The 13576-nt window shown below is 53.3% G+C and overlaps 1 protein-coding gene across 1 annotated transcript; it reads left to right on the top strand.

Moving 5' to 3' along the window:
• Positions 5605 to 8641, top strand: PDX1 (pancreatic and duodenal homeobox 1). The gene is made up of 2 exons (XM_021386340.1): positions 5605 to 6071; positions 8172 to 8641. Exons 1-2 carry the CDS (start codon positions 5684 to 5686, stop codon positions 8474 to 8476), a joined length of 693 nt encoding a protein of 230 aa, XP_021242015.1. The 5' UTR covers positions 5605 to 5683; the 3' UTR covers positions 8477 to 8641.

Here is a 13576-nt window from a genome sequence, read left to right as displayed (position 1 = left end):
GGAGAGGAGAGGAGAGGAGAGGAGAGGAGAGGAGAGGAGAGGAGAGGAATGCTGTATTTGCTCTATTTTCCCTCCTGAGTCCAAGACTTACTCACTTCACATTTTATTACTCCATGCTCAGAGGAAGGATTTCCTGAAAGACTGATGTTGTATCAGTTTATTGAAGGCAGAATCAAGTTTCATGCCCTGATTTTTAACTCCTTGCATCATTTCAATGGAAGGTAAGCATGTAAAGTCCTTCTGAAATCCATATTGAAATAAGTGGTGTAGAGTTTACCGTATTTCCTAATCCCAAATGCCCATCTGTGGTGGGCAGAAGCACTACCAGACCCACCTCCAGGAGAAGCTGACCCAGACCCTGAGCATTTGGTGAGAGACAGAGGAACAGAATGGAAAATTTCAGCCCAAATGGTTGAAGCCTGGCAAAGCTGTAGTGGACAAACAAGAGGGAGGGCCATGGTGAGAACTACCAGGTGAGACAACAGCAGCTTGAGCAGCACAAGCATGGCTGGGCCCTGCCAGCCTGCTCTGCAACACAGCACTCATCTGAGGAGCCCAAGGGGGAAACATGAGCAGCAGCAGCTGTGGGATGTAGAAACCAGGTAGATGCATATGTAGATGTACATGTCAATGTTGATGTCAATGTCAAGGTTGATGTAGACATCAATATGGATGTAGATGATGCAGATATTGGTGTTGGTAGATGTCAATGTTGACATTGATATCACTGTAAATGTGGATATCGCTGTTGATGTCAATTTTAACGTTGATGTCAGTGTAGATGTAGATGCAGATATAAATGTAGATATACTCCCACATCTATCCAGCGTTCTAACCACGAAGTGGCAAGCAAAGCTGTGCAGAGCAGACAAGGTGAACATGCGTTATTTTCAGTAGAAATGATTGCAGTGTTTCAGAGCAATTGTTCAATTCTTCCTGTATGGCAATGAGGCTGTACTGCAATCATGATAATGAAAAAAAAAATAATGAAGAGATGTAAAAGAGAAAGTCTGAAATGACATAATCTTCTCCTACCCTTAACCTTTCCTAAGACATATTTACTACATATTTCATGGACATTAATTTCTTATTCAAACTGGCCTACATAGACATGTACTGGTGTGCTTCGGGATGTGGCCCATACCCATCATGAAGGAGCTAAGTGTGCTGGGCAGAGCAAGCTGCAGGAGCACTGTGCAAATGCAGAACCCCTCAGAGACCAAAACAGAGACCAAAGACCAAAAAATACATATAACCAACTACATCTCTGTAAGCTGCATTTCCCATCAAGTAACAAAAAATTAAACTGAAATAAAAGCTAACACAATCTTTCTGAAATTATCATTGAAAGCCAATGATCCTCACAAATGAAAAAAAAAAAGCCAAAAAAAGCTGATGAACCAGTGTTACTTGAAGGCAGCTGGAGTAGTTCATGCTCTTGTTTTTATCATCAGTGCTCTGAGGGAAAGACAGCTTTGTTTTCACATGGTTATTGATTATTAACTAGCCCTGTGAAAGGTTACCTTTCTACTAGATACACGGTGTGGGGGTTTAGCAGTCAGTCCCTGGGAACGCTGTTTCCCCATCAGCGCTTCCTTCTCCTGCTGCAGCCCTTGCCAGGGGGACAGTTTCCCAGTGCTGCTCTGAGTGTGTTCCAGCCACCTTTCCTGTTAAAAAGTGCAAAGAACTGCAAAAAATGCAACTGGGCTCTGAGGAATCTCTGAGTATTCCGCAGATACATAAAATCAAATTGGATCTTTTCAAGGAAGTGCAGCTGAGCTGCACTCCTGGCTGCTCCGTGTTCTGGTCAGGCACCAGGGAGGGGGGTGACGGAACTGCCATTGGTCACAGCGGGAGAGTGGGGAAAATGGAGAAGGGGCTCACAATTATTTGCACTGAAAGGCAAACAAAATGCTCCTGCCCCCTTTCCAAGGAAAAAAAACACCGTGTCCAGATGGTTCTACAACTCACTGATCCCAGCAATATCTGTTGGACACCACAGGAAGGAAGCAGACATGGATTTCAAACTAAGCTCCTAAATTCAATATTTAAGGTAAAAGCTTTGAAAATTCCATTGAATGTCAGGAGGGTGCCATGCCGTATCTGATGGTATACATATTAAGGCAAATATTTTAAAACCACACCAATATGAGGCTGCTTGGTGTTCCAGATCACAGGATGCTCAGCTACATTCACATTGCATTGGAAAAAGTTTTGGGCTTCAGATTGTATGGAAAACCATTCCACTGTGCAGCCAACTTCTCTTCTGGGCAGACACACAGTGAGAGAATGACATCAAACCTCAACAAGTCCTTGAAAGACACTTGAATCTGATATGGTGATCCAGGTATTACAGTGTGGTTGTTACATATCTCACTGTAGGACAGCAACAGCCTAGTACATGAAACATCCATTACTGATACTGGATTATGTGAATTCCTGTTCTGGTGGTGAAGATAATTACGGCATGCCTGCACTGCTTAGTATTGCTGCGGTTGCTGTCATCCTTCAATTGCTTTAAATTAATCTCTTGGAATAACAAACTCACAATAAGGATTTAACTTCTATGTGGCTCATGGGGTATTGTAGAAAACCACCTTGGAGGAGTGAAGTGCCACCAGAGGAAATATTTGGACCTGCCAAAGCGGTTCTCAGCATGAGCTGTGACCATGCTATTGATTGTGAGGCCATGCTCATGGATCAGACACAATGTAGAGCTGAAAGCATGAGCATCCTGTCTCCACGATGAGGCTGTAACAATTTCCCCAAAGGAGTAAAGCCTAAGGTCTCCAGCTGGCCTACAGCACACGTTCAGCCAGCCATTAAGGTAGAATCATGGAATCATAGAAAATCTCAAGATGGAAGTGGTCCAAAAGGATCATCGAGTCCAATTCCTAGCTCCACACATGACCACCCAAAATTAGACCGTATGTCTGAGAGCATTGTCCAGACTTGATGCCACGAAGTACTGAGGCTGAAGGTAAAGCCAACCATCCCTCTGGGATTTGTTCTAGTGTGCAACGTGTCCCTTGGTTTTGCTTTCAGTTTTCAGTGGTTAGACACTGAATGCTGTTGTACACTTATGAGCTGGAATAAATATGCTCCTTGTATCAGCAGTCCATTATTTGCATAGCTACCTACAAATAGGATGGCCAACATCCTCATCACCCCACAGGCCTGCCAGAGCCTTGGGCTTGGGCTGTTGGGCAACTCCCAGCTGGGAGATGCCAACAGGTGTGCAGGAGTCCTGAAAATCATTAAGAAACATTAAGGTTAGATAAGACCTCTAGTTCACCTAGTCCAACTGTTGACCCATCCCCATCATGCCTACTAACTGTGTCCCTCAGTGCCACATCTCCACGTTTCTTTTAGGGAGTTAGACTCAACAATCTCTTGAGGTCCCTTCCAACCCCTGCGACTGTGTGATTCTTGAACACCTCCAGGGACGGTGACTCCAACACCTCCTTGAGCAGCCCTTCCCTGGGCTCACCATGCCAACTATTTAAGAGTCATACCCTTTGAGATCATATATTAACTACAGGGTCAGTGCTTCACCTTCTAATTCCTTGCATCATGCCTACACATCTCTAAGCTCTTCCAGCTGGAGAATTAGGGATGATGTTTTATTAAAAGTTTTACCAAGAAATTGTTTCAGACCCTGCACAGCAGCAGGTAGGATGGGCTCTGGGTGGGTTCAGCTCCCACTGCTGCTGGGCATCATCCCCCCAGGCACAAGTAGGGTCCCCCATCACAGGCCCTGTTCCTGTGCTGCAGCTCTCTGCCTTGTTGTTAGCACGACAAAGCATGCCCTTATCGCCTGCTCATGCAGGCAGAATGAAAGAGAATTAGCTCTAAATTATACAAAATTCATTTGCTTTGGAGGGGGAAGTGTTTGCTCTATTTAGAAATGTTCGTTATAGAGAGAGGACCGCATTAAGACACCAGGTAATGGTCCTACCTGGAGATGAATCAATTTGCTCTGGTTTTTATGGCCACACGTTTGTTTGTCCTCTCCGATTCCCCGTGGAAAACGTGGGGCTGTAAATGTTGTGGGGAGCAGTGTGGAGCTGGGCTCCCCGTGAGGATGAGGATGGGGCTTTGGAGAGCCCCCAGTCACCCCATTGCCCCACCCAGGATGGGCACCATGATGCCTCGCCTGCTGCATACCCCCACCCCACAGTGATTCCCCACGGGCCAAGGACAGGCTGAGCCCCACTTTCAGCACAGAGCTCTGTGGGCTTCCAACCCTGCAGCTTCCAGCCTAGGGGAAGTTATGTGAGAAGTCTCCAGTGGGAGCAAAGGACACCCCAAACCCACTCCCAGGGGACACCTCCTCTCGGTGGGAGTGGGCACAGGGCTATGTCCTGGGCATGGTGCATACCCCAGCCCAACATACCAGGGGATGGGGGGGGTGGCTCTGGGCTGGGGGGAGCTGGTGGAGCAACGATGCCTATCGGTAATTCCCACTAATAAAATACTTTTTCACTATCCGCACTATAATTGGTTTACAGCCTTTTTTGTTTATTTATCCATAAGAGCTGCTGTTAAATGGCTTGGGAAAGCAATTGCTTAATGGCTCAATATTGAATCAAAGGCTCAGTGTGCTTTCTGAGAGATGGGGGGCCCGAATGCATTCATAGCGGAAACTCATTTTCCGTGTAATGGACTGGGCGCTTTTATGATCCTGGAGTCTGAACCAGGTACCGGGGAACCTCCTTCCTCTTCTGCCCACAGACGCATCACCTCCACCGAGCCGGGCCGGGCTGGCCGAACCCCCGGAGACAGAGCGTCCGGTGTGCACCCCGATGGCGGTGGTCGGAGACCGGCACGGAGCGCCCGGAGCCGGGCATGGAGCTGCGGAAAAGGGCGGTGAGAGGAGGAGGAGGAGGAGGAGGGCTGGTCAAAGGAGGAAGCGTGCCTGCCTCTGAGCTGGAGAAAGTGGCCTGCGGGTCGAGCGCAGGGAGGCAGGGAAATGATCTTTGTCCCTTTCGGTAGCTCTCCGCCTCCCCATAGCCTCGTCACCAAGTCAACCGGCACCGACTTGGAGCACATTATCTCCGAGGGTCAACACATTGCAGTCCTAGCTGCGGGGAAGGCTCCAAAATTTCCCCTTTCGGCAAACAATCCGCTGCCTATCGCTCAGTCTGCCGATAGTGTTGTGGTCCCCGACGGCTGCATCCCCCGGGCAGGGGGCACGGAGCGCTTCTGGCGTGCCTCCGCTGCTTGGGGTCTCCCCGCAGTTCCCCCTCCTCGCCCCACATCCCTGCCTGAGAAGTCAGGAACTCACCCCGATGCCAAGCCCCCCAGGAGCCGTTTGCCACCCCCGAAAGTTTCTCACCCCTGGAAGGGATGAGCAGCCCGTGTGAAAAAGGGAAGGTGCGCAGTGGGTTTTGGGGCCACCCCGCAAGTCAGAGCCCCACGGTGGGGCTCGTTTGCCCAGCATGGGGGGAAAACGGGGAAAACGGGTCTGTGAGGCCAGGGCCACCCCGGTGGCCTCTTATGGGTCCCGCCCCGCCCCGGAGGGCTGCGGGAGGGCTCACGTGGGGGTGCGGCGCCTATGGGGAGGCGGCGGGAGCCGGGCAGGGCGGCGGGGCCCGACGGGGCGGCGAGCTGTCAAAGAGGGATCCCGGCGGCGGGAGCAACCCGATGTGCCCCTAGCTGCCGGACCCCCCGGCCCGCTGCCATGAACACCGAGGAGCAGTACTACGCCTCGGCGCAGCTCTACAAGGAGCCGTGCGCCTTCCAGAGAGCGCAGGATTACAGCCCCAGCCCCCCCGCCTGCCTCTACGTGGGCCGGCAGCAGCAGGCTCCGTACCCCGGCGCTCTGGGGGCGCTGGAGCAGGGCAGCCCGTCGGACATCTCGCCCTACGAGGTGCCCCCCATCAGCGAGGATGCCGGGGTCTCCCACCTGCATCACCACCACCACCACCCTCACCTGCCTCCCCCCCACCAGGACGCGCTGCCTTTCGCCGACGGGGCGGACCCGGGGACGATGGAGGAGCCCCGGGTGCAGGTGCCTTTCGCCTGGATGAAGTCCACCAAGTCGCACGCCTGGAAGGGGCAGTGGGCAGGTAAGTCCCGTCGCCTCCTCCTTTCCGGAAGGGACCGAGAGGCACCTGCCGTGGAGGTCCAGCAGGAGCCTGGCCGCTCCCCCGCAGCCCTCCGCTCTCGTTTCCGTCGGGTTCCCACCATCGGGTTGAGCGCGCCCGGGTTAAAGTCCCGTTCCCATCAGCCGGGGTGGGGGGAGTGGCGGTGCCCAAACCCCGCGCGGATCCCCACGAATTCCCTTTCCTCGGTGAACCTTTCACCGCGATGGGGCCGGCAAGGACGCGCCGTCGGGGCGCGCGGGGGGCTCCCGCGGGGTCCCCATCCAGCGGCGTGCGGGGACGGGGCAGCCCCCGCAGCCCCACGAGGAACCCCCCGCTGCCTCCGGCGCCCCGCAGCCCGCCGCGGGGACTCAGCCGGGATCGCACCTTTACAGACCAGAGTCTGGGGCAGGGGGAACAATGCACAAACGAATCGGAGGTGCCAGCGAGGGGAAGAAACTCTATCGAGGCAGAAAGTTCCGCTGCGGAACAATATTTCTGTCCCTGCCTGCACAATGTTATCGTGTCCTGCGCCTTTGTCACGCCTATAGGGCAAATATTACATTAATGGCTTTGTTCAAATAGACAGTTGAAAAGGGACTGGAGGGCTGAAATCACCGCGAAATAGTTTTGGAAATCGCATTCTCAAAATATGTATGTATGTATATATATTTTCCCTTATACCTGAGAAATGACCAAAATCTCACCAAAACAAAACTTTCCCCTCTGAAGTCCCAAACCCTTCCCCACTGCTCCCGGGGGGGGCTCCAGGCAGCGCATGGCACTGGGGATGAACTGTGGACACCCACACTGCTCCCCACACACCCACGCATCAAGGTTGGAAAAGACCTCTAAGATCACCAAGTCCAACCATCAACCCATCCCCACCGTGCCCACTGACCACGTCCCCCAGTGCCACATCCACATGGCTCTTGAACATTTCCAGGGATGGCAAACCCACCACCTCCGTGGGCAGCCTGTGCCAGTGCCTCGCCACTCTTTTGGAGAGGAAATGTTTCCTAATATCCAACCCGAACCTCCCCTGGCACGATCTGAGACCATCACCTCTCACCCCGCACTGTGCCCCTCACGCCCGTGGAACACTCGCAGCCAAAGCCCGGTGTTAGCACCTGAAATCTCGACGCAAAATATTTATTTTTCAAAGCAAAGCGGAGGCTGCGGGATTCCCCCTCCCGTGCTGGCAGATTGCTTTACCCCAACAGTGCGATTCCTTAATGCCCGTACGCGTACAAACTGACCGAGAAACTTTCCTTTTTACCTAATTTTTCTCTACGCTTTCTGTACGCTTTTTGTGTTTTAATACATTTTTACATATTTTACATATTTTTCTATATTTCTGTATATTTTCATATGGATGAGTCCCGGGGACAAAAGGCCGGGCGGCTCTCAGCCCTTTCCACGTCCAGCCGACCCAATTGCTGTACCAATCGCAAAGCCCCGGAGGTCGCACTGCCACCATCCCGACGTGTCCCCTGGGGCTCCGGACGGGGGTGACAGAGCGGTGACACCTCCCCCGGCTCCCGGCCCCTCCAGGCCACAGTGGAGGCCGTGCTGGGAACGGTGATGTCGCCGCTGTCGCCGTTTCCAGGATCACGGAACCAAAGGTCTCCACAAAGCCGGGCGCTTCGGCTGCCCCCCAACGGAGCTCCACGCTCCTGTCCCGTATCCCCACAGCCCACGGCCGGGGCCAGAGCCAGTGCAGGCCAGGGTGTTTTTTTTTCTCCACGCATTTACCACGGAGAGGTCAGATTTGATTCCATTTTTTTTTTCTTTCTCCTTGTCTTTTTTTCTCCCTTTTCCTCTCTCTCTCTCTCTGTCTCTCTCTTTTTTTTTTATAAATTATTTTTACTATTTATGACGATTTAGTTTAGTGGATTAATTTATTTCCACGTCGATTCACTGAAAACCTCGCCCAAAGGTTTACCAAACGAGCCATCAGCGGCCGCGGGAGCCGCGCACAGCGTAACGCAGCCCCGGGGGGGGTTCAGATCCCGCTCCGCTCGTCGCCCCCCGCGCTTCCCCGACGGGGCGGCCGCGGCCGGGGCTGACCGTGCCTCTCCGCAGGGGGTTCCTACGTGGTGGAGCCGGAGGAGAACAAGAGGACGCGGACGGCCTACACGCGGGCGCAGCTGCTGGAGCTGGAGAAGGAGTTTCTCTTCAACAAGTACATCTCCCGACCGCGGCGGGTGGAGCTGGCCGTCATGCTGAACCTGACGGAGAGACACATCAAGATCTGGTTCCAGAACCGGCGGATGAAGTGGAAGAAAGAAGAAGACAAAAAGCGGGGGACGGCCAATAGCGCTGACTCCGAGCAGGACTGCGTGGTGTCCTCCGGGAAGCTGCAGGGCAAGGAGGATCTGCAGCCGTGACCGCGGCCTCCAGCCACCCCTCCAGCTCGGCCCCGGCCTCGCCCCGGACGGCGGAGGGACCCTTGGGGCCGCCTTCTCCGAGGAACCGCGATGCCTCTCCCCTCGGAGCTCCCCGCACCTCAGAGGTGTGCGGGGCCGGAACGGCGGCGCCCCGAGGGAGGCGGATCGCGGGTGGCTGCCACCGACGGCGGCCGCGGCCCCGGGAGCGCGGAGCGGGCGCCGCAGGACAGGGAGCGGGGCCGGGCGGGGGGCTCTGCGGGACGCCCCGACGCTCCGAGGGGCTCCGCGGCACCGGCTCTGCTAGGGACTTCCGAAAGAGATCGGACTCGTGCTCGGTTCTTCGGCAATTTGGTTTGTTTCGTTTTCTTCTGACTTTGGGAAAGGGAAAGGACAAGTAAAAAAAAAAGGGGGGGGGGGGGGGGGGGGGGGAATAAAAGAAAAAGGGAAAAAAAGGAAAATAATAATTATAAAAATTAAAAAAGCACTAGCTTCCTGCGGGCAGGATTTGGGGGATTTCTCTCCCCAGTGACACCGGGCACAGGCGGCCGCTGGGGCCCGACGGTGCGGGGCCGCGCTCCTGCCCTGGGCTCCCCTCGGGGGTCGGCGGCAGCGGCGGGTCGGGGATAGTTTCCTTCACAGGAAAAGCTCCTTCCCTTCTCCACCGCCTCCTGACCTGCGGAGCTCGGGCAGAAGCCCGCACAGCGCAGTTTCTCTCCTGCGCGGCTCCGCGCTCGGCTCTACACCTTTTTGTTTCGCGCGCGGACACTGCGTTACATCTCGGAGGGGTCTGGGGCCGCGGCTGTTCGGGGCTTCTTCTGGGGCCCGAGAGAAGCGGTTTGGAGCGGGGAGACATTTCTCCCTTGTTCCTCAGCCGCTGAGAAAAACCTTCCCTATGCCGACAGGGCGTACGGGACGAGGATTTTGCGGAGACGAAACGAACGGTTCCTAAAACAGCGTTGGAAATTGAATTCAAAGAGAGGAAGGCGTTCTTTTAATTTTTTTCCCCACCTTTAATGAAGGGTTTGCCAGTATGGAACGGTGAGCACCAGAGCTGAGGGTGTCGTTCTGCTGCTTTTCTTTGCTTGGGGGCATTAATAGGTGTGCACAAACAGGGACGTTCCTGGACACTTTTCCTTGCACGTTGCACGAGAAGTGCAGCACCAGGCCTGGATCCCTCCAGTCATCCAAACGCCATCAACGAGTGAGAACTTTGCTAATTATGAGCAAACTTCCAATAAAGCTGTTCCGCTGAAGAACCAAACCCACCAGAGCAATCCAAGTAACACCTCCCAGACTTTGTGGGGACCAAGAAACCATTTTAAACCTCAACACTTTCTCCTCACCATTAATTTTGCATAATAAGCCCGCCGCTGGAAACACCCCGTGGAACCATTCCCAAATGCCTTCTGCGCTGGCTACACTGAAGTTGCAGTCAGGGAGCCCCTGTGAGAATAGATCCAGCTGCCAACAGGTGGTCCTCCATACCAAGGCATGGGGTTTTCTACTAAGATCTCCACGGAGCGTTTCTCTGGGTGAGCAGCAGACGTGGCAGCAGCGATGTGCCCGTCCTTTTTCCAGTACAATGCATTCGGTTTCGATTTTCTCCGTGCGCTGCTGTAAATTTGCAGAGCGGCGCCAAGTTTGCTCCATCCGACCACGAGGCCAAGGTATTTCTATGAGTGAAAGTAGAACCAGCTCCGCATGATTTAGTTGTAATGAATAAAATCTTTTTCTTTAAAGAGTTGACTTAGTTGATGGCCTTGGCAATTTTTCTTTTCCTATCCATCTTTCCTACGAATGCACCTATATATATATATATATGTAAAACAGTGTTAACTGAATCCAGACAGCTTTGGGACCACGCAGAGGTAAATACATGGCAACCTTGTCACCACACTGAGCGAGCAGGAGGTAAGAGATGAAAGGTTCTGGGGTTGTTTATTTCCTTCTCGGCGATACTCAGCCCTTCAGCCATTGCTCTGTGTGGGTTGCTGCTGTCATAGATGAATAACGATGCCCATAAATCAATCCCTAAATTGGCGATTTAACCCAAGGTGTGGAAGTTTTTCCGCTGCCATCTCCCACGCTGCAGTCGCTGCTGCTGAGGGTGGCTGAGAGGGGACACAGTGCTCAGGAGGGTGCCAGCCCCACAGCCATCAGCATGGCACCAGGCAATGGCCAGGAGCTGAGAGCTGGGTTTGGGGCTATGCACATTGCTTGCCTTGTGAGCAGGGGTACCATTGGGCTCCCATCACCACTGATGGATCTACAGCAATGGTCTCTTTTAATTCCTAGGGAGGATAATGAAATGTGGAAGCTCTGCGTGTCCCGTGTTGGAAGCAGTGGACATCACTGACTTTCATTCACCTGCAGCTGCTCTCTCCCTGGGGCTTCCAGCACCCGGCGCAGCCATGTGCCCATGCACCACGTCAGCTGTGAGCATGAGGATTGGGGCAACAAAGTGGGATGTGTGTGCAGCTGCAGCTTACCCCACTTTCTGCCCTTCCCCACCTCCTTTCCTCCACCACATGCTGTCCCGATCTCAGCTCCTTTACACCCAGGTGTACCTGGGAGCTCAGCGTGCACTTGGATGGGTAAAGGAGCTTGATGTCTCCCTCGTAGCATACCACAGGGGTGAGTCATTGCTGGGCAGCCTAGCCATGGAGCAGGAAGCCCATGCACGTGGTTCTCCTGCTGTTTGGCCCGACACTTGCTGCCTTCCACCTTGCTCCAGCAGCAGCACTGCAAGCAGGGGAGGCTGCCGTGGGGTTGCTGCTGCGTGCCCTCCAGTGGGACATCAACTTCCCAGGAGCTCTCACCCTGGCTCCATTCACCAGCACCCACAGGAGGCAGGTGCCTTGGCAAATAGCTGTAGCCATCACAAATGATGCAAAAATACATTGGGAGTGGGGAAGCTGGAGGGTGAGCTAGAGGTAACGACCAAGAGCAGAAGCATCCCAGGCAGGTGTGAAATCTATGAGAGCACTGTCAGTGAAGGGGTTGCTGAGCTTTGTTTCATGGCAGAGGTGGACCAGATGCAATGAGCTCAGCTCCTCCCTGTCCCTTCCTTCTCAGTGAGACCGGGTGGGAACATTTTGGAGGAAAGGCAGTGCACCAGGGCCCATGCCAGCAGACCAGGCTGTGCCAGCACCAGGGCTGAGCCAGGGCAGAAATGCCTGGTCCTGGCCCATGTTTGAGCACTGCTTCCTTGTGCCCAAACCCTTCTGCAGGGAAAAGCAAACAGCTGCCTGCCTGGAGCACAGGCTCCGGAGCTCCTGCAGAAAGGCTGTTCTGCTCTGTAGCATGGAAGCCAGAATTGAACTGCCCTTCAGCACAGCTGCTCGGGTCCATCTGGTTCCAAACACACAGCCTTCCCTCCCTGCACAGCTCCCAGCACCGCACCGGACTGTCAGCCTCTGCTGTTCCCTCCCTGCTGGTGAGTCAGTATTTGGCCAAAGGTGAGACTGCAGGAGGTGGCATTGCCCAAGATAAGCTGGCAGAATGGCCAGCTCTGATTTTTCCCTTCACAATATAGGCTGGATTTCTTTATCCCAAGAATGGAAACAGCAAAAAAATAAAATAAAATAAAATAAAATAAAATAAAATAAAATAAAATAAAATAAAATAAAATAAAATAAAATAAAATAAAATAGGGTTGGGGACAGCCACCTCTGCTTTGAAGGCATCAAATCCACCACTGCTTCATTGAGGGTTTGGTAATATTCATCCCAAGGCCCCTAGTGAGACAATTTAACTACAGATAGAAAGAGGTCTGGGCAGCCTGGTCTAGTGGTTGGCAACCCTGCACTCAGCAGGGAGGTTGAAACTAGATGATCTTTGAGGTCCTTTCCAACCCAGGCCATTCTATGATTCTATGATAGGTCCTTTTGCCTTGGGACAGCGGGTGGGGCTGCACAGGGGGTTGGCTTGGAAGGAAAGGGGCGAGGATAGGGATGAAGAAGGCTGGCAGCTGTGAGCAGGAGGAACGGAGGAGAGGAAGCAGAGGCCAGAGCTGTTTGCCATGGGGGAGAAGCCAGAGAGGCATTTGCTGAGGAAGTGAAGAGAAAGGTAAGTGATGCTGTGCCAGGAGCTCTGCTGCTATGGGACTATGGTGCCAATGAGCTCATTAGCTGGGAATGTGGCTCTGCTCAGAGGGAGCAAGTCACCTCACAGAAACCTGGGCTCTGTGTGTTTTAGTGAGCTGCTAATTAATCACAGCTTGCACCTCTCCTGCTGAAGCTTAATCCCTTCGCGATGCAAGGGAGTTGGCTCTCCCACCTCCAAGGCCTTCCTGGTCCACACACTAAGAGAAAGTGATGGGATTCCAGCAGAGATTGCCATTTCTGTGGCTTTCTCTGGGCTGGTGTTGACCCCTGTTGCATTCATGGTGCGTTCTCTGGTCAGTTCACATCAGGCACACTCACTGCAGTTGCCCAGGGCTCTACATAAAGATGTTTTTGGCAAAGCTTCTCACAAAGCTGCCTCACCACGCCTGGCAAATGTCATCCCAATTGGTTTGGATGCAGGCACTGGAAATCGTCAGGAAAAGTGCAGAGGTGCGGGAGATAACACTCCATCTGAGGTGGCAGATTTATGTCTCGCTCCAGCAAAACCCAATTTGCTCCCGTGCCTGCTTTCATCCCACCCTCTCTGCTCAGCTCTGGGATGTGCAGTGAGCCGCACACCTGAGGAGCTGCTTGGCCAGCTGAGCCCTAATGATGAGATGCTGGGAGCAGCAATAATTCCTTGGGAAATGTTCATCTGACCCTGTGGGATAGCTCTCCCCCTGGGGTGGCACCATACCTGGGTTTGACACTGGAGGTGTGCCAGGTGCTCCCGCAGGGGAAGCTGCAGGAATGTAGGACTAAAATAACCACCATCTGGGCTCTCCAGATAGCACCAAGGACTTTGCAGGTTCTGCTCCATTGGGCTGTTTTACATAGATCGCTCTGAAAGTAATGCCTCCTATTTATTTCCATAGAAACTGCAACAAAGAGCACAATAATGGTGAGAGGGTTTCCATTTCCATTTCCTTTTAAATAAATTTAAAAGGGAAGGGAAGGGAAGGGAAGGGAAGGGAAGGGAAGGGAAGGGAAGGGA

This window comes from Numida meleagris, chromosome 1 (genome assembly GCF_002078875.1).
Source record: "Numida meleagris isolate 19003 breed g44 Domestic line chromosome 1, NumMel1.0, whole genome shotgun sequence".
NCBI classification, from domain to species: Eukaryota; Metazoa; Chordata; class Aves; order Galliformes; family Numididae; genus Numida; species Numida meleagris.
This window is presented reverse-complemented; position numbering and strand designations above follow the sequence as displayed.

What these genes read in the sequence shown, in the direction of transcription:
- PDX1 (XM_021386340.1), top strand. Translation starts at nt 5,684, where the DNA reads ATGAACACCGAGGAGCAGTACTACGCCTCGGCGCAGCTCTACAAGGAG. An exon ending in CTGGAAGGGGCAGTGGGCAG is followed by an intron (nt 6,072 to 8,171) that starts GTAAGTCCCGTC and finishes GCCTCTCCGCAG; the next exon opens with GGGGTTCCTACGTGGTGGAG.